This window comes from Trachypithecus francoisi, unplaced genomic scaffold, assembly GCF_009764315.1.
Source record: "Trachypithecus francoisi isolate TF-2019V2 unplaced genomic scaffold, Tfra_2.0 Lachesis_group17, whole genome shotgun sequence".
Taxonomy (NCBI): domain Eukaryota; kingdom Metazoa; phylum Chordata; class Mammalia; order Primates; family Cercopithecidae; genus Trachypithecus; species Trachypithecus francoisi.
In genome coordinates, this window is record NW_022681462.1 from 45626754 (window position 1) to 45653933 (window position 27180).

Genomic DNA, 27180 nt, shown 5'->3' on the forward strand with positions numbered 1-27180 from the left:
ATCATAATTTATGTTTAAAATATAATGTTAATTTATTATTTTTAAGTAAAAAGAGGAATAGCCATTATATTAGATTCACTTATTTTAAGCTTATACTCATTTCATATTCACATAAAATTCATTCCTTGTAAGTGTAGCAATGAAGTTGTATTTTGATGCTGAGTGTTTGAAACAACTAGTTGTTGATATTGCAGCGCAGCTACAGGCTTGCTGATTTGAATATGTGTGGGAAAAAAAGCATTTAAATTACTCGAGAAATATGTTACAATCATATCAAAAGTATGAAAATAAAATACATGTTTTCTTCTAATGTTTAATCCACAGGTATTGCCTTCCAAGGTTAATATAGCCAGTGTCTAAATGTTTTGTGTATTTTATTTTCATTTGAGGGCAGATGTTGAAAATCAGGTCTACTGATTGAAGCTGGAAGAACACATAAATGTCTGCATTACTCATTCTGTCAAAACAAAGCAAATGATGGGTAAAAAGCATACTCTTGCACATTTCACAGCTTTGTGATACAATTGTCTTGGAAATTGGGTGGAAATTTATGCACAAATGTGCTTAAGACAAGACCTTGTGACCATTGTTTCCTTCCTTGCGATTTTAAACCATTTTGTATTTAAAAATCATCTTGCTAACATTTAGCACATTTGCGGATTAATAACAAACTAATCTTCTATATACCTACTTTGAGGGTAGGTGAGGAATAATGGGTTAAATACAATATAATATTATTTATTGGCTTAAATTATTTAAGTTATCTAGTTTTAGCATTTTGAACAGGGCAAACATTTTCCCCCTGTTTTCGTCTATTGTGAGAAATTGAATTACATGGAAGAAATTTTTAATGTCAACCCTTTTTTCCCCACTGAATTTAAGTGTGGTTGTTGGGACAATTGTTGCCTAATGGAATGGTACAATGTAAAGAGACCTGTAAAGAGACGATGCCTCCCTGTTGCATTATATGACAGTATGAGTGAGGTGTTTCCTGATGCACATGGTGAAAGCCTGTGCCTCAGCAGGTTGAGACAGATGCTCAGGGTGACAAGATGGATAAAAGCCACCATTCAGGTAGCACGCTGGGGAGCATGGTGCATCTGGAATAATGGTGCTTGCCAGGAATTGTAGTCTCCAGCAATTAATTACTTTTATGTGTCAAATGTGTTAATATCTGTGGTTTTTTCTTTAATGAATTTCTTGCCCCTTTCTCTTTTTTCAATCAATACCTGAGAATCATGGACTCCCATACTTACTGGCTCCAAAAATATACTCCTTCCATGTACTCCATAGGGTACTGAATAGATTCTGAGAAAATAGATGAAGAAAAGTAATTCTCTTTTCATTTAGATATATGATATTCAGTGAAGATTTTGAAGGCAATGTAATATTCACCATCAAATTTTGATAAAGCACTGAAAATATGATGCATATAAAATTATTTAATTTTAAAAATTATCCTAAACATTAAATTCATGTTTAATGATAAAGATGTATTATCTGATGCTTTGAGACAATTACAATTAAACCTTATAAAAGGAATTCTAGGGTCAAGATACAACTTTTATTCTTAATGTTAAACACTAAGTTAACTTCATTTTGTTCATGATTTGCAAAAAAGAAGTATTTTTGAAAAAAAAAAAAAGTGCTTTAATTTCAACAATTCAGACCGACTTTCTTTATGGGATCAGGGTCCCTGATCACTTTTCAGCTCATCACTTCACTCTGCTTTTGTAGACATGGCTGTAGTTATTTCTATAATGTGTGACTGGTGTGAAAACACTTGAAATGGACACAAATCATTACACACACACTCACACACACGTATGAGTGTGTATGTGTAACAGCAGAAAAGGAGCAAAACAGTATTTAATGACCAATCTCATGAATGTTATCTAGCCATCAAATGTTAAAATTGATGGCTTCTTCACTTTAGGACTTATTTTATTTTCTGCTTTCTTCTACATTTTAAAATTCACTATGTACTTTTTGTAGTAGTAATTTGTCTAGTCTCTAAGACTGGCTTATGTGAAAAAGTGCCAAAGAGTAGATCCCTTAACACTAAATCTTTCCTATTAATGAATATCTAAAAATTAGTAGTTTGTTTTTTTCTCATTTTACTACTATCATGAGGTGTTGTGAGGGCTTCCCATAATAATCATTCAATGAAATATATGTAAATTTAGCAGTGTGCCTCTCGTTAACCATAACTGATGCTGCGTAGCTACCTCTCCTTACATAAGGCCCAATTTCACTTCCAATATTAACTTACATATTAATTTAGATATATTTATTTTATCATGGAGCAAAACTTCATATACTTGAGATAAAGATAAAAATGTACTGTTCCTCCTATTACTTTCTGCTTAATTAACTTATTGCTTTAAGGTTGCTTAATAATCCTTCAGGTACTCTTGTTTATGCATACAGTAGCTATGGAAACACACAAATTAACCCAGTGCTCTTCTACAAAGATGGATTCTATTTTCCTATCACCTTGCACATAAATAAATGCCAGTATATAATTTTTTGTGTGTTTGCTTTGCCCATGCTCATATTACATGCCATTAATAAAAGAATAACAAATTGCACATTCAGCAAATGTTATAGCTCAGAACATGAAAGAAGGAGTTAATCATCACACTAAGAAAAATCAGCTGGTTAATTCATTGCACCATTCAAGGGAGTGACTGAAGTTATTCTCATAGCTTCAGTGCTATAATGAAAGTAGACTCATCAGTGCATTAGCAAACAAAGTTTGTATCAAAACTATCCAATTTCCTTTTTTTTTAGTCTCTTTCACATCTACCTCCCTTTTTCGTAGCAAATATAAATGCTCTATTTGGCCCTTTGTTCTCTCAGTGGAACTTTATTTTTTATACCTAGCAAAACTATCTAGCATCAAAATCAATATTACTATGGATGAGAAAGAAAGTTGTTGCTTTCATAGGTGCTTCCTTCTAGCTTGGCTTGTATTTGTGCAACTGCACTTTATATGAATTTTTACCTGCCTGAACATTGTTTATATTTTAAATATATTTTTGTATGCTGCAAATCATCTCTCCAAAACTACCCTATTATAGTGTTCTGTTTGCTAAAGCAGTATTTTATTTAGATGGGGTCACTGTAAATTATCTTCAGTCCCAGACCCTTCTGGACTGGAATCAACATCAAGGAAGGCCTCTTTATTGGTGAAAGTTGAGCTGAGGGTCATGCTCTGTCGCGGCTTCACAAGTGCAAGTTCATCTAATTTAATATTTTCATTTTTGACAAGAATTGTCTTGTCCATGTTTTCTTCACTGTGTCTTGCAACAACAGCATCAAATACATCTAATTTAGGTGGCAAGTTTCCACTTTCAAATAGATATTTGGCAAGATAGGAGATGCAAATGTTGGTTAAGAATGAAGTAACCATGGCAAGTGTTTTAAATGGGAATTTCTGATTGTATATACCATTATCATCAGGGTAATAGCCAGGGTAGAAGATCAAGGGCTGCAGATAGAGGTATGGCTCCCCTCCAGTTATTCTCAGGAAGAGGCCAGAAACATAACCTGCCACAGCCCCATAGGTGTTGGTTCCCTTAACAAAGAGTACACAAAGCAGCTGGGGGAAGATGACGATGTAAACAAGGTCAGAACTGAGGTACCAGAGCCCATACACAGTCTTCGTCAGCAAGGCCATGGCTGTTGCAGATGCTCCAAACACAAATACTGTGATTCGCATGACCCAGACGATTTCTTTGTCCGAAGCCTGTAAGAAATTGCCACAGTGTCAGCTTTTTTTGCACAGTGTCTTGACTCATGTAGGTCAAGAATGAGATACATTTTTTGCTTCAAAACTGGTCTAAAGAATTCCCCTGGTTCAAATGGCTCAATCTATGGGAAAACTCAATACAGCTGCAGTACCCAAAGCAAACAATTAAGGTGACTTCCTGGGTGGACCTTTGGGAGGGGTTTCTGTGTACCAGATGCATGACACATAGGCCACCTAGGCCTTTTCCTGAATGCATAGGGAGAAAAGCAGGATGAGCTAACGTGGTGTCAGAGAGGTATAATAAAGCAAGGGAGGATTTCCTCACTTTACACATTTGGGGACAGTTCTTATGTGGCACTGACAGATCATGGGCCATCTCTACTTTATCTCTTTGTAGATCCTTAAAGCTAACCACCTTCTGGCGCTCTTGAAAAGACACATGTGGACGGGCGCCGTGGCTCACGCCTGTAATCCCAGCACTTGGGGAGGATGAGGCGAGCTGATTACGAGGTCAGGAGAGCAAGACCATCCTGGCTAACACGGTGAAACCGCGTCTCTACTAAAAAATACAAAACATTAGCCGGGCGTGATGGCGGGCGCCTGTAGTCCCAGCTACTCGGGAGGCTGAGGCAGGAGAATGGCGTGAATCCAGGAGGCGGAGCTTGCAGTGAGCCGAGATGGAATCACTGCACTCCAGTCTGGGCGACAGAGCGAGACTCTGTCTCAAAAAAAAAAAGAAAAAAAAGACATGCACAGGTATGTTTATTGCAGCACTATTTACAATAGCAAAGTCATGGAACCAACCCAAATGCCCCTCAGTGATAGACTGCATAAAGAAAATGTGGCATATGTACACCATGGAATACTATGTGACCATAAAAAGGAATAAGATCACGCCTTTGCAGGGACATGGATGAAGGTGGAAGCCATCATCCTCAGCAAACTAGCACAGGAACAGAAAACCAAGCACTGCATGTTCTCACTCATAAGTGGGAGTTGAACAATGAAAACACATGGACACAGGGAGGGAACATCACACACCAGGGCCTGTTCGGGGGTGGAGGGGGGTGGTGCAAGGAAGGAACTTAAGAGGATGGGTCAATAGGTGCAGCAAACCACATGGCAGACGTATATTTATGAAACAAATCTGCACATTTTGCACAGATACCCCAGAACATAAAGAAAATTTAAATACAAAGAAGAAAAGGCCTTGTCCAAGGCATTCCTTTGGTTAAATTTTACAAAAATCAAATAAAATCAAAACAAGGCAAAAGCAAAAACATTGGGATTGTTTTGTTAACTAAAACCTACAGAGAGGCAAAGCTTTAATCAAGCAAGAAGCATGCTATTTTGGAGCCACTTTGATTCAATAAAGAAAATCAAACTGAGAGGATAACTTCTAGCAAAGGTGGACTATGGAGTGCAAGTATAAAACAGTTCAGAAGTTACAAAAATACGTGTCAAACAACTTACCATGCCCTGTTTCCACCAAGATTCTCCATTGTCGTAGAGAATTTAATTATACTAACTGTTTTGGTAGATAGTTTAAGTTTCATTACTCTTTCATCAGAAAGACAAGAAGGTTAAATGATAGCCCTGTGACTGTACCTCTTGGGAAATAATTATATTGATTTGTTCCCTTTAGTATTGACATGAATAATAACATGTATTGATAGCATCCATTCAGCATAGGTATAATTTGCTATTTAATCTCATATGCTTAATCAAAGTACAGTCAGATTTAATGGAGAATATTAATAAATATATAATAAAGTATATACAACAAATACAACATCAGCAGCAGTAAGAGCAATGCTAGTAAACGACAGGTTGAAGGAAACTGTTCTTACATTTTGTCTGAAGGAAAGCTGGTAGATGTTCCGCGCAAACATGGAACTTGCTGACAAGATGGAAGAGTCTGCTGATGACATAACAGCAGCAGAAACTGCACCAAGACCAAAGAAAGAAATATACACAGGGCAGAGATACTGCAGAACAATTGGTAGAATCATGTCTGCTTCTTCTGTAGTCTTGGGATCTGGAAGCCCATATGCAGTCTGGTTCCAGTCTGTTGAACAGAATCAACAACCATCACAACAACCAAAGAGCCAAATGTTCTTTATCCATCTGGGGTCATCCTATTTACTAGGTTGTTTTGAAATACACTCAGAATCATGTACATTAATCTGCTTAGGTGTGAAGTCCATGTGCTGGTCAAGTGGAAATGTCTTATATCTCCTGACTTCTAAAGGGTATTGGTTACAATGAGGGTTATTCACAATGCCTGCACAGACACTGGTAGTAAGATACATATTTCCTTCCTGCAGTGATGGTGTTATATTGCATAGAATCATAGAAAACAAATGCTTATAAACATAATTCTAGAGTATTCCTTCGACCACTTGGAAATGTGGCGGGACACTCACTGTTTCTTCTTTAAGGCTCAGTTATTCATATGTAAATGAAAAAAGACAATAGTAGGCCTATTCTCAGCCTTCATCTCTCTGTACATAAACTTGGTTTTGAAGCTGCCTCAGCATTAATTTTCAACTATTTCCACCTTGCATAGAATTTCAATAGATTAGGAACAGTCCCTTTTATTGAATAAAAAGTATAGTCATGTGGCTGAAATTTTCAGGAAGTTTTGGTTGTGGTAGGGTAAGAAGACTTGAAACACAGATTTATCTTTGAATACATAACTTCTTTACTGGTTAGTTGTAGCATGTGTTGAAACACTATGGAATCCTTAAATGTACATTAGCATAGTTGGCTTTTTATTTGCTGAACTTCTTTAATATCATGATCATTGGACCAAATAAGAATTGTTCTTTTTGGATCCTACCATTTTTTTCTTCCCTCATTTTCTACTACAATTGTCTCCAAAACCTGCTTACATGCAGGCAACTTTGTGGCCTTAACTGAGATGTTACAATAACAGAAATAACAAACAAGAATGTGTATCTAATCCAAGAAAAAATAGGCTTAATGCTGTTTCTGTTAGCCTGTGTTCCTACAATAAACACACACACACACACACACACATGTTCATATATGTTTTCTGCTTGTGAGAGAAATACTAACTTTTTTCAAAGACAAACACTACCTACCACCTTTGTCAGTCATCTTTACATCTTTTGAGTGTTTGTCTCCTGGACGAACAACTGGAATGGAGAATTACACTATGAACCAGGACTGCTCTCCTAAAAGTTAAACAATCCAATAAAAGACTCTAGTAACTGAAAGTCAAAGTTGCCATAGGAATATCACCCTGGATCACCTTTACAAAATACAACAGGGCAAAAGGTGAACTTTAATCTATTTTATTACCTCTACCTAGAAGATGCCTTCAAATTTGAATTAACATGATGTATTTTCATTGAGTGCTCTTAAAAGTTACCACACAGGAACGTAATGGTCAGGAGTAATTAATATATTTAATTAAATTAAAGGTGAGCTTTCGAACATGTTCCACATAGAAACTAACAGGGAGATAAACATTTCATAATACTCTTTTTTCAAAACTGTTTTTCAGTAAGTTATTCTCTAAGTGACTTTGTTTCTTAGTTCGTCTTGACCTAAACACTTATTCGTTGCTTTCTTCAAGAAAGAAAACTCCTAACTAAAATCTAATAAAGATGTGAAGCAGAAATCTCAAGTTCAAAGTGATCTTTAGGGAGGTCATGAGGATGACAGGTAAACTTCTCTAACCCTGTGACTCTCAACTCTGGCTCTCAACTCACCTAGGGGTTTTAAAAGAACACTAGTGCTTGTCTCTATCTTCAGTTATTAAAATAAAATTCCTGTGAAGTAGGCCAGATAACTGTATTTTTAAAAGATCCCCCCACCATTCCCCAGCTGATGTCAGCAGGCACCTTGGTTGAGATACACTGCTGACAGGACTGCATATAAACAATCGATAAATATACCAAAACTGGGAGGAGGGTGTGCTCGCCAGTGTTTCGTACTGGAGTGAGCAATCAAAAAAATTGGAGGCTGGGTGCAGCAGCTCGCACTTGTAATCCCAGCACTTTGGGAGGCCGAGGCAGGTGGATCACTTGAGGTCAGGAGTTTGAGACCAGCCTGACCAACGTGATGAAACCCCGTCTCTACTAAAAATAAATAAATAAATAAATAAAATAAAATAAAAACAAAAAATTGGAGACCGCTGAACTATAACACAATTTACTAAATGCTATAACAAATTTATAAACATAAATGTGATGAGAAAGAATTCACCATGTGGAGGTAAGAGGGAAATGGGACAGAAGGGTGTCTGGATGGGTATTGTAAACTAACTGGCACATGTGGTGAAGCTACAAGAGATTTACCTGTTGATGCTCCAATGGCCCCAATGAGTATGGCTGGGACAGCCATTACCAGGCACCCGAAAGCTGCCAGGAAGGACAGCACTTGAGCATAGGTGGCTGAGGATGAAGAGAGAACCCTCTGGAAGTACGCTTGCCATGGGATTCCACCCAGCATCTGTGTGGGAAACACGAGGATGGAGAGTGAACTAGAGGCAAACATCTATTCTATTTTTTAAAAAGAGATTTATTGCAATCACATTTAATAGTCATAAGTAGAACTTAGAAGTATGTAGTCACAAACATCAGTTAGTATCATTATGTTTGCTATGATCTGACGTCTACGTTCCCTCTAAATTCATACAATGACATTTTGATCATCAAGGTGATGGTAAATTTTGATCAAGTTGGCAACTTTGGGAGATGATTAACCCATGAGGGTGGATTCCTTATAAAAGAGAGCCAAATGAGTTTTTTTCCTTCCACCATGTGAGGAGGCAGCAAGAAGGTGCCTTCTATGAGGATGCGAATCCTCACCAGGCAGTGAATCTGCCGGCGCCTTGATCTCGGACTTCCCAACCATGTGAAAAACTGAAAAATAAACCTGTGTTGTTTATAAGCCACTCCGTTTATGATGCTTTGTCATCCAACTGAACTAAGACTATGTATCATCAACTTTCAATCATGCAGAATTTCCTGAAGTTCTTTTTCTCTATAATTACATAGAGCAATTATTTCTTTTCATTTATTTACCTATTTTGAACTGCATTTAAACTACCCTGGGGGCCTTCAATTTGTTATCATCTGGTGGTTCCAACCATCATAAAATATTCTCAAAAAATAATTAAGATTTTGAAAGTATGACATTTAACCTGAATCAGTGCAACCCAAAAATATTTATACACTCCAATCATGCACCAGGCAATTTAATGGCTGTAAAAGCACAAACATGAATAAGATATGGTTCTTTCCCTGGAACTTACTTTCTACTGGGAGAGTCAATGTATGTGGTGTTTTCCAAAGTGAGCATTGCAGAGTGCTCAAGGCAATACAGCCGGCATCAAATAAAATACTTCTATGTATATTCATTTTACTTTGTACCTAAATATTGGATGGTTGCTTTTATTAAATGATTTACATCATACATTAGTACAGAATACATAAGCAACTGATAGATATACATATCTCAATTGGAATGTGCTTAAATTTCTTATTGAGCATATACAATCAAAAATGTTTACACTATAATGCAATTTGTTGCATGATATAAAAAGGTCCGTATGGGAATTAAAATGATAAACCATTATTTGCGATGAGAAAGAGGTGGTAAAAAGAGAGAAAGGGTAGCTGCATGTTAACAGGAAAACGTGCAGAAATGAAGTGCAGATTGTCCATAGGCTTTGAGAGCATTTCCAGAGGTGGAGATGGAGGGAGAAGAGAGTACCTGAGAGAGAAACTAATAGGAAAAAAGAAAATAACGACAGCAACCAGGCAGCTGAGACCACTGGGTATTTGGTATGATGAGAGGTCAGTGAGTGAGGGAGTGGTTGCAGGAGAAGCTGGAAACATATTTTTGGCTAGATTACTGTTACTTCTCTTCCTGGCATAAAGTCAATATTCCATAAATATTGGTCACATGAACGAATGAATGAATTGATAAATGAGCTTGCCATAGCACAATGTATTGAGGTTTCATTAACTGCCTGTCTGTCTCACTGGGCTCTGGGTTCTGGGCACGTCTGTCTTATCATGGTCTCACCTGAGCTAAGCAGAGTGTCTGTTACATAGATACCATAACAGTCTCCTTCTTATAAAAGCCATATATGTTCAAAAGTAATTAAAGGGAAAAATTCTAAAATTCATAACCCCATTCCTCAAGTCTATATTCTTCCAAAACCTTTTCCTTTCATTTTGTGACCTGTTTTTATCAATATATCATTAACATCTTGCATGTCAATGACTTGAATGGATCGATACATCATAAATTACATATTCATCACTCTGGACATTTAGGTCATCAGAAATTTTTAAGTAGGGTAAAGCCTGACTTCATCTACAAACAGAAGCTCTCATAATGCAATGGACTGAATGTTTGTCCTCCTAAAATTCATACGTTGAAACTCTAATCCCAATGTAATGATATTTAGAGGTGGAGCCTTTGGGGGATAATCAGGTCTTGAGGGTGGAGCCCTCATTATGGGATTAGGACCCTTTTAAGAAGAGGCCAGAGAGCTCGCTCACCCTCTTTCGACCATGTGAGGGCACAACAAGAAGTGGACAGTTTGCAACCTGGAATACTGCCATCTTTAGAACCTAATCGTGCTGGTACCCTGGTCTCAGATTTCCAGCCTCCAGAATTATAAAAATTATATTCTTCTGTTTATACATCACCCAGTCTATGGTAAATTGTAACAACAGCCCAAACTGACTAAAGTAGTTAGCAATATGGAAAGTGGGCATAGGGGAGTAACAGGTGGGCAGGCTGCCATCAGGGAGACTAGTGGGGGTTATCATACTAGACCAGGTAAGGAATGCAGTCTACCTAATAGAGAGCAAACATGGGGACAGTGGGCAGGTTCCAAGTGTGACTGGGAGATACATTGACAGTATCATTAGCAGGACTTGACAAGTCATCTTCATGTAGGGGATGTAGGAGAGACAACTGGAAGATCAAGACCATTGATGCAGCATTTCAAGGCTGATTTCTATAGTTTATTCATTTTTCAACATGTACTATTTTAACTTGTCTTACAATTTGAATCATGAATACAACTAAGTCATATAATTTTGCAGAGCTGGAAGAAAGTTAGCAATCACTTTATACAATGTCTTATTTTAAAGATGAATAGTCTGAAGACTAAAGCGTGGTGTAGGGGAAAGGACTTTGAGTTCTTAATATTGTATATCAGTCTCTAACTCAGACAATGGTGTGATTATTGACAAATTGCTTAACTGTTCTAAGTCTCGTCATCTCTATGATATAACCATAAGCACATCTACTATGCAGGTATAGTTACATATACATATTTACTCTTACTCCAGTTCATAATTTTAAGCCATTCCAGAAAAATGAGAGCCAACAGATTTCTCAACAATCCTTAGGCAAAGAAGCCCTCCAGTGCACTACTGGAAATATATATTTTCCCCATATTTTCCTGCCCCTTACTAGAAACATTTTTACTGGAAAAGACACAATCACTTTGAATGCTGAGATAATGCTGAAATTCAGCCACGTGCCATGCTCACAAAGTCGTACAATACTGCCAACCTTCTACAGAGAAAACAAAAATAACCAATTTACCTTTAAGTTTAATAGAAAAAGTCATCTATTTCTTTTTTAAAAAAGATTATTTTTGTAGAGATGGAGCCCTGTTATGTTGTCCAGGCTGTTCTCAAACTCCTGGCCTCAAAATGAGCCTTCCACCTCAGACCCCCAAAGGGCTGAGATTACCGGGCTGAGCCACCACACTCCACCATAATCGATTTCTTACGTTGAAATCAAATACAGTGTGTTATTTTCAGGCCTAACTCCTCTAATTAGCACAGTCATAAAATCTGGTCAGTTCTTCTGGTTGTTCCCTCTTGCCTCAGTGGTGTTGGCCATTATCTCTTCCATGTTCTCCTCAAAGTGCCTGCACCTTTGCCCCAAAGTTCTGCCTGTTTTCAAGCTTCCTCTGGCTCCTGAGGGCCTCTCTGTTGGCATCTTTCCTGAGTGACACGTACTTTTCCAACCCGCCTCACTTAGGGCCTGTAGCACTAGTCATTCTCTTACTCTGTAATTCAAGAGTGAATGAGAGACTTATTCCACAAGTTGGGTTTTATGCCTTAATTCAAAACACAAAATAAAGCTTTTACGAGGTTTTGCCTTCAGGTTGGGGAAAGTTCTAGGGGTAGGGCATGTTATTCCTTGACTTACATCACAACGGAAATGAGGACACACCACACAGAACACCTCACGTTGTCCCCTTAGGGCCTCATTTGTTCTCCACCCTGACACTGTCAGCCATGACAGTCCGGCCCTGGCTCCACCCTCCCAGTAGAGAGTCCCCAGTTCAGAAATGGCCATGAGCCCGCAAGCACATTTTTTTACTATGAATATGAAAATCATGAAAATAAATTTGATTTTAGGAACAATTAGATCACATTCCTCAGGTAAAGGCAGTACTTACCAACAACAGAAAACTATCAAGCCAAGAGTAGACTTCAGATGAGTCAACAGTTCCCAGCCACGGCTTTTGGTATTTGGCATGCACAGCAGTGAACCCGATGTCTGTGACTGCAGGATGTGACAATGCAAAGGGGACGCTGATCCACTGCAACAGAAAGTGACACTGGAGCCCTAGGCCATGATTTTCAACTGTCTGATATATGCAAGATTTATACACCTCACACACTCCACAGCTCAGTAGTTCCTCCAGTTCAGACAGAGAAGGACCGGAAATCATGTTCTCTGTTTTCCGTTGGGCACCATAAAATACTGATTTAGATAAATTAAAATAGCACTTTGACTATTTCTATGCTTGATTATACCATGTCATACAAACTATAGCAGCAGTAACACAAAATCTCTAGGAAGAAAACATTAGATTTGAAATATCTGTCAATCAATCTATCTATCTATGTATCTATCTCCCTGCCTATCTATCATCTATCTGTCTCTGTCTGTCTGTGTCTGTCTATCCATACACACACACACACACATATGTACATAGATAGGTAGCTATTGAGATATATATCCCCTTGTTTGTGGGTGGTGGGAGGAGGGGAGAGATGTGGATTGTTTTTGTTTTCCTCTTCTGTTAAATGTTGGATAACACAAACTTGAGTTCTAATAAAAAATTGTATTTCTCAGCTGCTCAGGAGGCTGTGGCAGGAGAATTGCTTGAAACTTGGAGGCAGAGGTTGCAGTGAGCCGAGATTGGACATTGCACTCCAGCCTGGGCAACAGAGCAAGACTCCATCTAAATTTAAAAAAAAAAATGTATTTCAAAAAATATAAATGGGTGCCAGGCACTGTGGCTCAGGCCTGTAATCCCAGCACTTTGGGAGGCCTAAGGTGGGTAGATTGCTTGAGCTCAAGAGTTCTAGACTAGACTGGGCAACCTGGTGAAACTCCATCTCTACAAAAAATACAAAAATCAGCCGGATGTGGTGGTGTACACCTGTAGTCCCAGCTACTTGGGAGGCTGAAGTGGGAGGATTGCATGAGCCTGACAGGCAGAGCCTGTAGTAAGTGGTAACTGAGCCACTGCACTCCAGCCTGGGTGACAGAGCCAGACCCTGTCTCAAAAAAGAAAAAAAAGATGGTCAGATACAATGGCTCATGCCTATAATCCTAGCACTTTGGGTGGCCAGTGTGGGAGGACTGCTTGAGTCCAGGAGTTCAAGATCAACCTGGGATATATGGTGAGACCTGGTCTCTACAAATAATAATAATAAATAAAATAAAATAAAATATTTTAAAAATTATATTTGAAATATATATCCATATAAAAGAGTGTGTGTGTATATACACACACATATATATACACACACCTCTTGAAGTGCAAGTGTGTGTGTATATATATGTGTGTGTATACACACACACACACTCTTTTATGTTTTCTGTGAATTAAGGAAAGATATCCATTCATTAAGGGAAAGATATCCATTCATTAAAGTAATAAGAAAATATGTGATTGAGAAATATATGGGTGACATATAAGCCTTCAAAGATGGGCCCGCTAATAACAGGTAGAATAATAAAGAATTGAAGGAAGAGATGTTTAGATGGAGCAAGGCAAAGAATAGAAGAATATATGGTGTGTGTTTGTGTGTGTGTATGTGTGTTCACCCACATCTGTTGGTGACAGGTTTTGCTGGCATGGGAGTAGTTTGGGGAAATGGGAGAGATAAAGATGGATGTGTGGAGAAAACCCACACTGCAAGTTACAGGATTTGTATTTTGTTTTTGCAGGCAACTGGAAGCTAGAAAAAAATCTTTTAAGTCTTAAAAAGATTTCAGTGGAATTTATTCTGAAGTTTAATAACATAGACATGAATAGTGAGTTTAGCAAAAAGGAAGAGTCAGGGACAGTGACAGGTGATTTCAGTTCCACCTAGATGAAGGCCTGAAGTACAGCAGTGACATTGGGAATGAAGAAATGCCAGTACTAAAAAGGATTATGAAGAGCGAGTCAACAACCCTTACATTACCAGAAGGAGAGAGAGGTCGGAGAGAGAGGTCAGGGAGAGGGAAAATGAACAGAAAAACCTCAAGTTTACAGTTTTGGCGCTCCGGGGGTGATGATAAAATCAATAATACTAGAGAATTTGAAAAAAGACGGTTTAAGGGGTAAGTTGATTAATTATGTATGCTCATACAGTAATTAAAGTTTGGAAAGCAACATTATTTAGTCTTTTATTCGGCCAATTCAATAGGGCCTTAACTAGTAACCAACAAAACTTCATTCCTTATCAATTTGGCTACATTTTGTGGCAGAAAAAATATTCTAACATCTTTGCACTGTCATCTTTACACTTGTATACTTGATTTATGCACCCATGGGTTTTAAGTTCTAGTCTCATACAAAGCAATAGGAAATCACATGTATCATCAATAATAGGTTCATTCCCTTGGGTTGTGTTTCTTAGAATACCTAGTACATCAGTTATGAGAGTTGTCATTGCCAAACCAACCGGGCTCCTGACATTCTGAAGAGGGATTTATTTCTATGTTCCCTATTTTATTTCTGGAAGTTTACGTTGATGCTAAGGAAAAATCAGAATTTCAATACAGTCCACTTAATTTTGGTAATCTAACTACAAATAGTGGGAGTCCTTGAGCAAATTAAATATTCTCATATTCGATTACAATATGAATGGATGAAATTCCATGAAATGCAAAATGTCTAAGGAGAAAAAGAGAAAATATTATAATCTTTGCTGGCACATGTAAATTCATAGTTAAACTGTACATCTAATTGTAGTCCGTTTTTTTAAATTTTTCCTCTAGGACATTATTAGAGATGCTGGAACGTTTATGAAAAGGAGAGAAGAGCATGAGATTACTTCTTCATTTTTGATTTCTAAGAGTCTAGTGTCAAAAGTAAAATATAATGAAATGCTTTACATTGTAAGATAAATAAATAAAGATGAGGAGAATCAAGAGTACTTAACCATCCTTGGGAAAATGAATCATGATCTCTAGTGTTAGCTTGCTCTGTCCGTGGGCTTTGCAGGAGGGCACTGCCGCTACAGAATCTACAACTGGGATAATATATGTGTAGGATGAGATAATGTATGTGAACCTATGATAACCCTAGCCCAGCATGGACACACCAGTTTTTATACTTCTTTTGCTACATCTTAGGTATTGAATATTATATGCATAACTGTACTGTTCACATTTCTTCAACATTGACTAAAATGTGTTCAGACACACACAAGTGTTTTTAATATAGTGCTAATAATACTCATGTCTCATAATTATAATAAAAACAATAGATAATAAATCTTTCTGGTGCCTTATATAATTATGAATTGTCTCTGTTTTTAGACCACAAATAGTGATGATTAATATTTGAAATCCACAGTTTTCCAGTGGGATCATTTCTATATCTTATGAGCATTCTTAGAATTCACCAACGAACATAAAAGGAGACTTGTACAGGTTGCCACTAAGGTTTGAATTTTGTTATCTCTGCCGAGGAAAATGGATTGTCTTAAATACTCAAAGGAGATCATGCATAAGTTTCCATCAAATCTAGGCATGAAGGAAAGGAAGACCTAGACCTTTCTAACAATTCAACGTAGAGCACAATTTTCTGTCAAATTTTATCAAAATGACTAGTTTTTCATCTAATTAATTTATGGAGAAATTTGAAATTTCATATAATATGTGATTTAGTGTGTATTACACATGAGGGAAAATAAGATTTCTACTAATTTTTAATGAGTTAGTATGAAATACATTGTCTTTTACAGAAAAAAGGAGGAGAATCTTGGGTGCTCCCACTTACCAGCCCCACAAAAATGCAAAAGAGCTGAACGACATCGGTGTAGGCCACAGAATAGAGCCCTCCCACCAGGGTGTACAGAGTGGCAACGAGTGCAGAGATGATGACAGAAACATTCACATCCACGTCGATGATCACACTGATGGTGGCTCCTGAAACAAACAAGAGAGTGCTGTGGTCAAGGTGCCCAGACAGATTCTGCTCTTTGTATAAGGACACAGTGAAAGCTCAGTGATAAACAACATTTGTCTCTCTGTCATATGAAATGTAGTGGATGATAACACCTAAAGTTAATTTTTCTATCGAAATTTGTATATCTTAATAAATTCAGTGAGACACACACTTTTGCTTTCTGAAATGAGTGGTTTGCTAACTTATTTATGTGGAGGACACACAGATCCGTGGTATGCTTATGGAAGACCCTGAATTACTGAGAAATTTAATTACGAGAACTCAAAATAATTTCACTATCTGGAACTCTGACTCAATCAAATATAGCCATGTGTTGCTTAACAATAAGGATGGGCTCTGAGAAACGTGTCGTTAGGTGATTTCATTGTTGTGCAACTTCACAATGTATACTCACAAATCTTGATGGTGTAACCTACTACACACCTAGGCTGCATGGTATGGCCTATAGATCCTAGGCTACAAATTCGTACAGCTTGTTACTGTACTGAACACTGTAGGCAACTGTAACATGATGGTAATTATTTGAATATCTAAACATCATATCTAAACATAGAGAAAGTAACAGTAAAAATATGGTATTATAATCTTATGGGACCACTGTCATATATGCAGTCCATCATTGACCAAAATGTCATTACATGGCACATAACTGTATACGAAATACATTAGTCACATCTATGAAAAACACGAGGCTTTCTGAGAAACATGATCATCCATTTCCACATTTTACAATTAACATTCATTTGCTATTTTGCATTTACTCTGCCCCCTGCTAGCTTTTGATAGCTAACAAATGGTTAAGGCAGCAGAGAATTGAGAAAAATTTGTAGGAACAAATTATCAAATTGGTGAATGTTATTAATCACTCTCTCCCTCTTTAATTTGTGACAGATCACTCTTATTTTATTTAATTGGTAGAATATACCAGTCCTGCTCCTAGGATACCAATATACTGAAGAGCCTAAGATTTGAATATCATACTTTTTAAAGTAATTTTCATCATCAAAATTTTAAACTTCTCTTAGGAATCAAATTTATGTTTCTCCTTATAACATTGTTTATTGTGTTTGTTGGTCCTTATATTTCCACTGAACGTATTGAGGTATGACAAGTTTGGGCCACTGTGGTTCTTGGACTGACAGTTCATAATTCACTTGTTGTTTTACTAGCCCTTTCCCTATTGTTCTCAAAACTATACAGTTTACATGTCACATTTTTAAATGTATACATGAAATGGATCTGTGGTTTTATGTATCATCAGTTGCAGCCAGCTGAGTTGTCTTACACACTACCCCCATTCCTCAGTCGGCATGCTAGTAGTATATACAACTCACTGGAGATGAAACTACATTATCTCAATATAAGATGTGTTGATCCAAAATATCAGTACAAAATATTTTTCAATGCTTTTGCTATGGTGATAAAATAAAATTATTTTCCAGAGTAAAGATCCATTAAAAAGAAAAATCTAGTAAGAAGTTGGAGAATGAAGACAAGGAAGAGAGATCAAGTATAGATGAGTGACTTTAGATAATTGACTGAGTTGTTTCATAGATATTTGAAAAGTAATTTTTTTCCTGAGATCATTTACTTCGAATCGAAACTTGCAACTCTTTGTTGTTCTTTTTGTGTGTGTGTAGTTCTCCACTTTAATAACACTTCTAAGCTATATACCATGAATTATGAAAAGTTCAATTATAAAATAAAGATTACCTGACTAAAATCTCAAAGATTTGGGGTCCTAGTAGATGCTGTCACTTAACTGTAACTCAGAGATATTAGAGACGTCAATCACCTCTCCATTATCACTATTAAAATTAGATAAAAATTTCTCTAAAATATTTTCTGAATAATTAAATCAATTGCAGTAAGTAAAACAAAGTGATACTTTGAGGTATGCTACTAAATATTAGTCTACTCATGAAGCTATAAAATAAATATACCGCAAAATTATGAAAATCCACTGAACTTGAGCTGTTAGGAGTATAAATACACATTTCTTTAAAAAGTTGTAAGATGTCAATTTCTACCAAGAAAATAGTTTAAGATTCTCCTATGTTTTAATGGTGAAGTATACACATTCACACTAAGGTGGTAATAGATCTTACATATTCTTGAATAGATCAAATTATTTGCAATAAACGCTAAATTTTAATTAGGTCCAACTATTACTTTTTATTTGTGTAAATTTAAAGATTACAGTTGCAATGATGTTACCCGGGTATACTACATAGTGGTGAAGTTTAGACTTTCAGTGCTTTCATTACCCAAATAATGTACATAGCACCCAGTAAGTAACTTCACACACACACACACACTCACGCACTCTCTCTCTCTCCCCCAAAGAGTTCAAGCAATTGCAGCAATGTTTTTACATATGTTGTTTGATACATGTGTGCATGTGAGTGGTTAGAAAGATACAGACAGTAACATATTTTATATATGTAATCATGTATTATATAATAATGTTACCATCAATGATGAACCACAAATACACAAATTCTCATAAAATCATAATGAAGCTGAAAGAGTCCTATTGCTTAGTGATGTTGTAGCTATTGCATTTTAATTGCCTATAGTATTCAGTGCAGTAACATGTTGCACAGGTTTGTAGCCTAAGAGCAATAGGCTATACCATATAGCCTGTGTGTGTAGCAGGCACTACCAGCTGGGTTTGTGTAAGTACACTCTATGTTCACACAACATCAAAACTGCCTACTGATGCATCTCTCAGAATGCATCTACATCCTTTACCTGACTGTATATTGTAATACAGGCACAAACACAGACACACATATATACAAAACTAATTATAACAAAGTTCACAGTTTCGTTACTATATATTTCCAAAATACTTTAGAAATATTAGCTTAATAATTCTATTCTTTTTCAGGACTCTATTATATAAGTTGATCTTTATTCAATGAGTGAGCATTTTGTATTTTGTTATATACTCAGCCCACTCCTTTTTTGATACCTCAGCAGGTAATTTGTTCTTAAAATTAAAATTTTTTGGTGTCGGAAACAATGGCAGATAAGCCCCCATTGCAACTCAGCTAATGAGAGTCAGGTGGAAAGCGAGGTGTAGTTTTACACGTAATATCATTAGAACACAAGAGCAGCAGTGGGTGTGGAGTATTATTATCCAGCACCAGGGAAGTGCAGCATTTTCCACCTAGTTCTTACTGTATTTTATAACGATCAAATACTCTTCTTTCCGCAGCAGTCACTCTGTTTTCTAGTTGGGAATCAAAAAAATCCTGACTAACCTGCAGGATGAAATTGGATGTGCTGAAGGCGGGGCAGTGCGCGCCTTTATGGGGAGCTTCCATCTCCCAGCTTCCTCAACAGCCTCAGTCAGGTCCAACATTCTCAACTGGCCCCATGTGGTACATCTAAGCCTGTGTCTCTAAGGGTAGATTGGAGCTGAGGAGATGCTAAGGCATGGGCAAACTTTCTCATAGAAGTTATTGAGAAGACATTTAAACTGAAGGGAAAATTCTTGTTACACTCTACCATACTTATTTTCTTCCACTACTAAACCATAACATTGAGCTTCATAATATCAATTTATTGAAATATTTCAAGTTTGTAGTTTTGCCGTGTGACTTACATTATTTACCTATTCTATCAGCAGAGGGTTAGTGATATCTCACTTCTCCAGGAATGTTATCTACTGCTGGAACTGACTTCGTTTTATATATTTTTGAATTAGATATTTTATTTAAAAAGCCAACATCTCTAAAAATATTAGTGCTTTTAGAATAACATGCAACGCTCTTGTCTTGGGAGTTATCTAAACTATCTAAGTTTTATATTTGTGTTTATGCCAATTAACATAGCAGTTATTAGAGGGAAAACAATGGGAGATAAAAAGTTCTCAGTTTGCAGAAAGAACACTTATTGGAAGAAATTAAGATACAAGTCATTTATTTAAATTTATTCAACATCAAAAACATATGTTAGTATTCTCACTAACCCCTGGCTCATGAATTCTTGTTTTAAACATTTCTTTTAATAAACTGCACTTTTTAGCTATGCTTAATTCATTATACTTTGTTCAAAATCATATATGACTCATAAAAGCAAATTGATCATAATAATTCATGATTATTGGTCTAAAGAGGCAATTCAAGTATAAAAAGTGTAGTTGAGGTTTTATTTAACCTCTGCCACCATATTGCAAATAAACATAAAATTTCCATTAAGCTTTTATGAATATAAATACAGTTCAGTATATGGTTTTAATAAAAATGTCTTCAGAAGCCAAGGCTGAAGAAAGTAAGGTTGTGTATCTGATTGATGTTTAGTTAACTGCGGAGATGCAGCTAGAACAACTTAGTTGGGTCTTACCTAAAGCAGAGAAAATTGCTGCAGCCCAGAACATTTCTCCCATCAGTGCAGGTATAAACAGGAGTCCGCCCATGCGTTTTCCATAGATTTGCTGAAACGGGTCTAACATGGTCACATACCCCTTTGAACGCATAGGTTTTGCAAAGAACAGGCCACCTAAAAATTAAGCAAGTGTTTAGGAGGAAATAAAAAAATGTAATATAATAGTCTTTTACATGCTGCCATTTCTCAAGGGAAATGCATTTTTCAGAACACCTGTATGGATTGAGGAACCAGTCTGAAATATAATGTGCACACAGTACTAACCTATTCTAAAATATTAGGTTTCGCAATCTAATGTAAATTATTTAGTACACTTACCATTGTATGTGTCCAAAGACAAGTGGATCTCATTGAGGCATGTGAATTGAAAAACATGAACCAGCACATTGCCTCACTTAAATGCCTCAATGCATAGCTATCACTCAACAGAGCATTTAGAGGTTTTGAATAAGCACAGATTCAATAAAAGCCTTCTGAGTGCCCAAAAAATGAGGTACCTTCTGTTATATAATACTTTTGACCTCTTATTCATTTGACTTGCTAAAAGAAATACAGGTACATTTCAAGTTGATTCATTTTTAATGATATATCCATACTTGTTTTGAAAGAAATAAAACATGATTACGTTAAGAAATTCACTGTGCTGATAGCCACAGGATCAAAGGATTTTAAAAATATATTCCATAACCAAGAGATCAAATAATCTAAGCATTAGTGTTCTGCTACTTACCAATTTCTGGTAACGGCTCCTTAAAGATCTCAAGGAACTTTTTTTTTACAATGGTTATTTACAGTGTTTGACTTGTTATTCCACTTGTTATTACACTCTTGTTCTGTATGCTTTACTGAGTGAGTCACTGAGATTTGCACTTTCACTTACCTAAAATCAGACTAAGAGAATATCCAATTGGTGCCTGAGCCCAAGCTAGGCCATAACCTGGTACATAAACTGCTTCAGCTGTGCCATTGATATACCCTCCTCCGACCCAGGTAGCTGAAACAGAATGAAAAGTGAGGGAGTGATACTGTCTTACCTGTTACATCTACACCTGCCTGCCAAACCAGTGGCTACTGGAGGTTACTGAGCACCTGAAATGTGACTAGCCTGGATTGAGTTGTTCTAGGAATATAAAATATACACCAGATTTCAAATGTTTTTTCTTTCATTGATCACATGTTGAAATGAAAACATGTTGAATGAACTTACATAAGTTATATTATTAACATAAATTTACCTATTTCTTTTTGTTTTTAGAGGTTTGTAGAAAATTCAACATTGTGTTTACGGCTTACATTATATTTCTATTGGATAGTGCTGTCCTAGATGTTTTCTAAATGCACTGAGTCAGCAATATTTTCATGATATTAGATACAATATAGTCTGAGGTCATGGGGTAAAATTTCTTTATTTCAAGGTCCTTCCATTTTAATTGTATTGATGTTTTTATACTGTCCTCAGGGAGTGGTGTGTGTGTGTACATGTATGTGTGAACACATGCATGTATGTAGGTAGGTGTACGTATGTGGAAATGTGCTTCTCACTAATAGAAATAGAGTCTGTCTTGAACACTCTGTGGATATCGGAGCTTGCAGATCTTATCTCCATCACCACTAAGTTGCACTTACTACCTTACATTATTAGGAGTGAAGAGAGGATCGAGATGACACTTCTACTACAAGGTATCCAAAGTGAGTTTAAATGTTACCTTAAGGCCTAGACTACCTAGCACTCAGAAGAATGTAAAATGTAAACTGTGTACATACTTGCAATTCTATATTTTAATATGGATCTTTTAGTAAGGTATTTACTATTTGACAATAAGTAATGAAAAATGCCTTATTCAGATAAATAAAATTTCTGTAGCATAATAGCTGAGGGAAGGAGGTCAAAGAACCAAAGAAAATAAGTTTTGACTTGACTGGTTTGAGCCAAGCATGAGCTACAGATTAATATTTTTCTCCGAATAGACAATGTAATACTAGTACCATTTTCTCTGAGGAAACAGTATAATATTGAATCCTTGCTGAAAAACGAATGTTGAAGAGAACACTAAACTTTGCCGTTTATACCTTTTGGAGGTTACATTATGGTTGAAATATTCAAAACAATCCTTATGCAGAATTTGTGTAAAGTTATGATGGCCACAGGTTGGTAATAAAAATTTCTCAGATATGAGGCTGAATTATAGGCTGCATCATCCCATCAGGAATAAAATTTAACTCTGATGAATTTTCCAAAATCTCACAGTTAGAATGTAGGTAAATGAAATAATATCTATACAAAACTACCTAGGATGTGTTTCTATTGTGTTTGTGCCAACATTTATCTGGCTTTTAATCTAATACAAAGCAAAGAAGAGGGAGTCTTAGGGTTGACATAAAAAGATTTTCCTACATAGGAATTGTAAGTACATTTAAATGAAAAGTTTATATACAAAATCCTGGAGCCAAATACATATTTAGCAATCACTCCCACCTTTGCAGTAGCTTTTACACCCAGTGTTAACAAATAACAAATGGCATTATTTGTTTTCTTATTCTAAGCCCTGCAGAAATTTTTTAAATGGCTTTTTTTTTTTCACTATGTGTGTGACCATGACCTGAAGAAATAAATTCTTACAGGCAGAAAACTTGAGACTTTATCTTTCTACTAGGTAACTGGAATTGCTAACGCGTCAATGCTTCACTGCATAAAGTAAATGGTCTGATGGTCTTACAAGTACAAAACTCATTAGTGATCATTTGTCATTGTGTAAGTTTACTGTCCCTTGTCCAAAAAGATTAGTGCCTGAATCATTGCAACTATTGTGATATAGAAGTGAGGGCTTGACTACTTACTAAGATTTAAAAGTCCCCTTTTTAAATGAATTTAGTCTCTTCTGTAACAGCATTTGTTCTCCATGTTTGTATATTTTGTGTCAGATCCATGAGTGAGAACACAAACTCTTAAACTATACTCACTTTTAAAAGAATCAACATTTTTTTAAATCTCTATTCTTTATAAAATATATTCAAGTCAATCAATCTGACAAGGTTAGGTAGTATGGTTCAGATTTTAAATGAATTATGATATTGACCAAGGTTATTTTGAGTTCTGAGAAATTAAAAAAAGTTTTACAAACTGAGGAAGACCATGGCCCTTTATAAAAAATAGCATCATTCAAATATTTCTGTATCTTTTAATAGCTTATTAGGTTGGAAAAAACCCTTCTAAATGGTAAAAGCAAATTATAAAATATTATTTTTATGACCATATTGAACAGAATATTAAATGAGAATAATAGAGGGCTATAATTATTCTCAATAAACAACATATTTTGATATATAGCAGCTTTCTTATTCTTTCTACAGTGTTTACAAACTGCGCACCTTTTGAAAGAAAGAAAGTGAAACTAGTTACAGGGCTGCATGTGGCACAGCATGAGGCAGTCACCAGCATGGCCACCGGAGACCTGTGTTTGGTTCTGGCTGCAGCCTTGGTCCTTGTTAACCTTGTAACCCGGGATCTTCACTTAACCCCAGAGTGCCATCATAGTGCTGTTATAAAGACCAAATGAATCCACGTACAGTGGGTGAAGAGTTAAACAAAGATAAAATGTCAATGTCTGAAAGATAAAACTGATGGCTCACAGAGAACACTGTAGGTTTCAGATGGCCAAAGTCAAGGGGTTCGGAACATGGATGACCTCTTCCCAGACTGGTTTGGTAAACTACCTGATATACAGGGTGAATCATTTTAAAATTGCACTTCGAGACTGAAATTGGACATCACTTGATATAATTCCCCATGGGATATTTTTCCAGTGAACACTCAGAGTTCCTGCTATGTTGCAAATGTTTAAAAACTCCACTAAGACTCTGTAATGAAATATGTGTTGTTAGTGCAACCGTATTAAATATTAAACATATACTTTTAAGTTGATGTTTTTCAGAATTATTTTCAATGACCAAGAATATATAAAAGAAACAAATCACCCTTTAAACAGAACCACCTTGGTGCAAAGTAAGAAAGAATATCAGCTCCTGCTAACATAAAGAAGGTTTGAATGACAAATGACTACAGATGGTGGCCTGGGGATTCCTATGAGGACACGCCCTAGGTTTTCCCTTTTATAACAAGGTTCATGACATTTCTGTATTAGTGCTGTGGAGTCATAACATGTGATTGTCTTCCTGTGAGGAATTAGTTATTAAATGAAAGAATTCGGTTTCAAAACAGGGAATCACTCAATTGGAAATATTATCACCCCCACATTTATTTATGCAGATTAAAAACCATCACTAGTTGGTATTCATTGACACTTATCATTTAAACCTCAAAGTCACAACTCTATGCACGTATTACTGGACACATTGAGATGCTGCCTATCACATTAATTAGCAGATACATAGCTTGTAATACTAGGACAGCTTCCCATTCCCCCACCTCTTTGTTTTCACTGTTTCCACCCACTCAACAGCCCAGAGAGCCAAGATTTGTTTCATGACTCTTCACTCCAGTGATTTATTATCAAATCATTTTTGTTCAAGTACTACTGAGTTGAAACCAATTTATTTTTAGGTTTTAAATGAATAGAAAATTATTTAAAAATATATATAACTAGTGAACATAAAGAATCCCTACAGGACAAAGAGCAACATTTGCTTTGTCACTCTGAAGCCACACGCTGCACACTCACAGATGCCAAGGAAGGGAGGACTGCATGGAGCCGGCAGCGTCTGAACGTACCTGTCATGGTAAATCCACCAACCAATAAACCAATATCTCGGCCACCAACGATGATGGCTTCACTGCGCTCTTCTGCGCTGCCACTGTTTTTGGTTCTCCAGGCAGCCCATATTCCAACCAGCAAAATTAGAAGGTAGAACACGATGATAGCTATCAGTCCTTCCACATGGAAAGCCATTTTTATCTAATGATCCAGATTCTTCTGCAGCTGGCTACTTCATTAAGACTTCTGAAGAAAATACAGGAATGCATTATAAATCAGTCAAGCACTATGCACACGTAGGCAGCCAGGAGTAAACCAGCTGGATCACAAGAGACCCTGTGCCACTCACAGAAAGAGTACAATGCTGATACCACATGTGAAATGGGCAGTTACCACTAAGTGTCCACTACATTATCCTACTTTTATTTAACAATTTAACATTGCTTTGAGTTTGCAAGAAACAGAAAAAAAAATGGAAATGTAGTTTAACAAATGGAATCATAATCCTTGTGTGTTTCATACATACTTTAAATTTAAAATTAACCTTGTGTGTATCTTCACTCAGTAACTGTCAAATCGTTTGCAAAGAGTAGGGCTGTATTTGCGTTTTGGAACTAAGTTACTCTTCTAGAATTATTCATTCACTTTAAGTGTTTTATAAATGACTATTCTGAAAATTTAAAAATATCCATTAATTTATTCATTCTTTTATCTGTCCTTTCAAACAACTTCAGAGAATGGCTTCAGTAGTAATCTGATATAAAAATATCTGGAAAAAAATCTTTAGAAAAATTCATTTCAAAAACACATCAAACTCCACATTTTCAACAAGTTTCTGTAGTTCAAGTTACTATAGCAACTAAGTATGTTTTTGTTTAAAGGGTCCACTCTCTTGATCTTCTTCGCCCAATATCCTTCATTCAATTCATCACCCCCCATTAATGGTACATACAGGAAAAGGTTTTTTGTTGCTGTTGTCGTTGTTGTTGTTGTTGCTTTTTAAACACAATTGCCTAAAAGCACAACAGAAGGATCAAAGATACTAAAATCAAGACTCTTAGAAGACAAACGTCAAGTTCGAAAGCCTTCACCTTCTGAAATTCTTGTTCTCTTTTATTTATTCATTTATTTTTTACCTTTGTGACCACGGCTGTTCCCTGAACCCAAACTGTCAAACACAAGTTTCTGGGGGAAACTCTGATATTCGTGCATGCAGGTGGGTGAAGAGCCTTTGGGGAAAAGAATCAGCCTCTTTGGAATTTAAAGGAGGTAAAAGAAGCGCCCGCGGGCTGGGTAGTCTCTGCCTTTGTGAGCTACCAAGCAGGCAAGTTCCTCTCCGCGGCAGCCCAATGCTCTCCCGGCCCCCTGCGGCCCTTCCTCGGCCCCTTCTACCCATCTCCTGCGCCCAGACTTTGTAGCCTCTTGCACCCTGACAGCAGCTGTGCCAGACAACAAACCCTCCCTTGCATCCCACCGAGAGGCAAAAACGCCGCGTCCCTCCCCTCTAAAACCGCCCGGGCTCGGTGCCCAACGCGTTTCCGAGGGTGCGGGCCCCTAGGCGCAGGAATGCCCGCTAAGCTCCTACCTGGAGTGGTAGCTGCACGCGAAAGCGCTCCGCCCGGGGCCGCCGCCCCCTGGAACCGTGAGGGGTGTGGGTGCGAGGGTGAAGAAAGGGAGGGTGCGGGGTGGGGCAAGGGTGCAGTGCGGAGGGGGGCCAGGCGGTCAGGGCGGCTCCTCACCCGGCGTCTCCAAGAACCTGGGAGCGCGCAGAGTTGACAGGTGTGGGCGCCGGCGGAGGGCGCGCGGCGCAGGGCGAGGTGGCAATC

General features: G+C 37.0%; 1 protein-coding gene and 1 long non-coding RNA gene across 3 annotated transcripts in view; one reads left to right on the plus strand and one right to left on the minus strand.

Annotated features, from left to right (window-relative positions):
* The window catches only part of LOC117062253, a 37574-nt gene extending 33340 nt beyond the window's left edge, over positions 1–4234 (plus strand). For both annotated transcript variants that reach the window (XR_004428275.1, XR_004428276.1), the window contains exon 4: positions 4152–4234. This is a non-coding gene — a long non-coding RNA (uncharacterized LOC117062253). The remainder of the gene's footprint in view (positions 1–4151) is intronic.
* Positions 1–27180, minus strand: SLC5A7 (solute carrier family 5 member 7). Its single transcript, XM_033175551.1, has 9 exons — positions 26940–27180; positions 25372–25600; positions 21523–21636; positions 20601–20756; positions 16059–16207; positions 12228–12371; positions 8083–8236; positions 5605–5822; positions 1–3751 (listed from the first exon to the last, which is right to left on the minus strand). The coding sequence occupies exons 2-9, from the start codon at positions 25547–25549 to the stop codon at positions 3122–3124; spliced, it is 1743 nt and encodes a 580-aa protein (XP_033031442.1). The 5' UTR covers positions 25550–25600; positions 26940–27180; the 3' UTR covers positions 1–3121.

Bases quoted from the DNA above. Each gene is read 5' to 3' on its own strand.
- SLC5A7 (XM_033175551.1), bottom strand. From the start codon at position 25,549: ATGGCTTTCCATGTGGAAGGACTGATAGCTATCATCGTGTTCTACCTT. The intron at 16,208-20,600 runs GTAAGACCCAAC...TGTTTGTTTCAG, and splicing joins AGCAATTTTCTCTGCTTTAG to GAGCCACCATCAGTGTGATC. The intron at 5,823-8,082 runs GTAAATCTCTTG...TCTGTTCAACAG, and splicing joins GGCCATTGGAGCATCAACAG to ACTGGAACCAGACTGCATAT.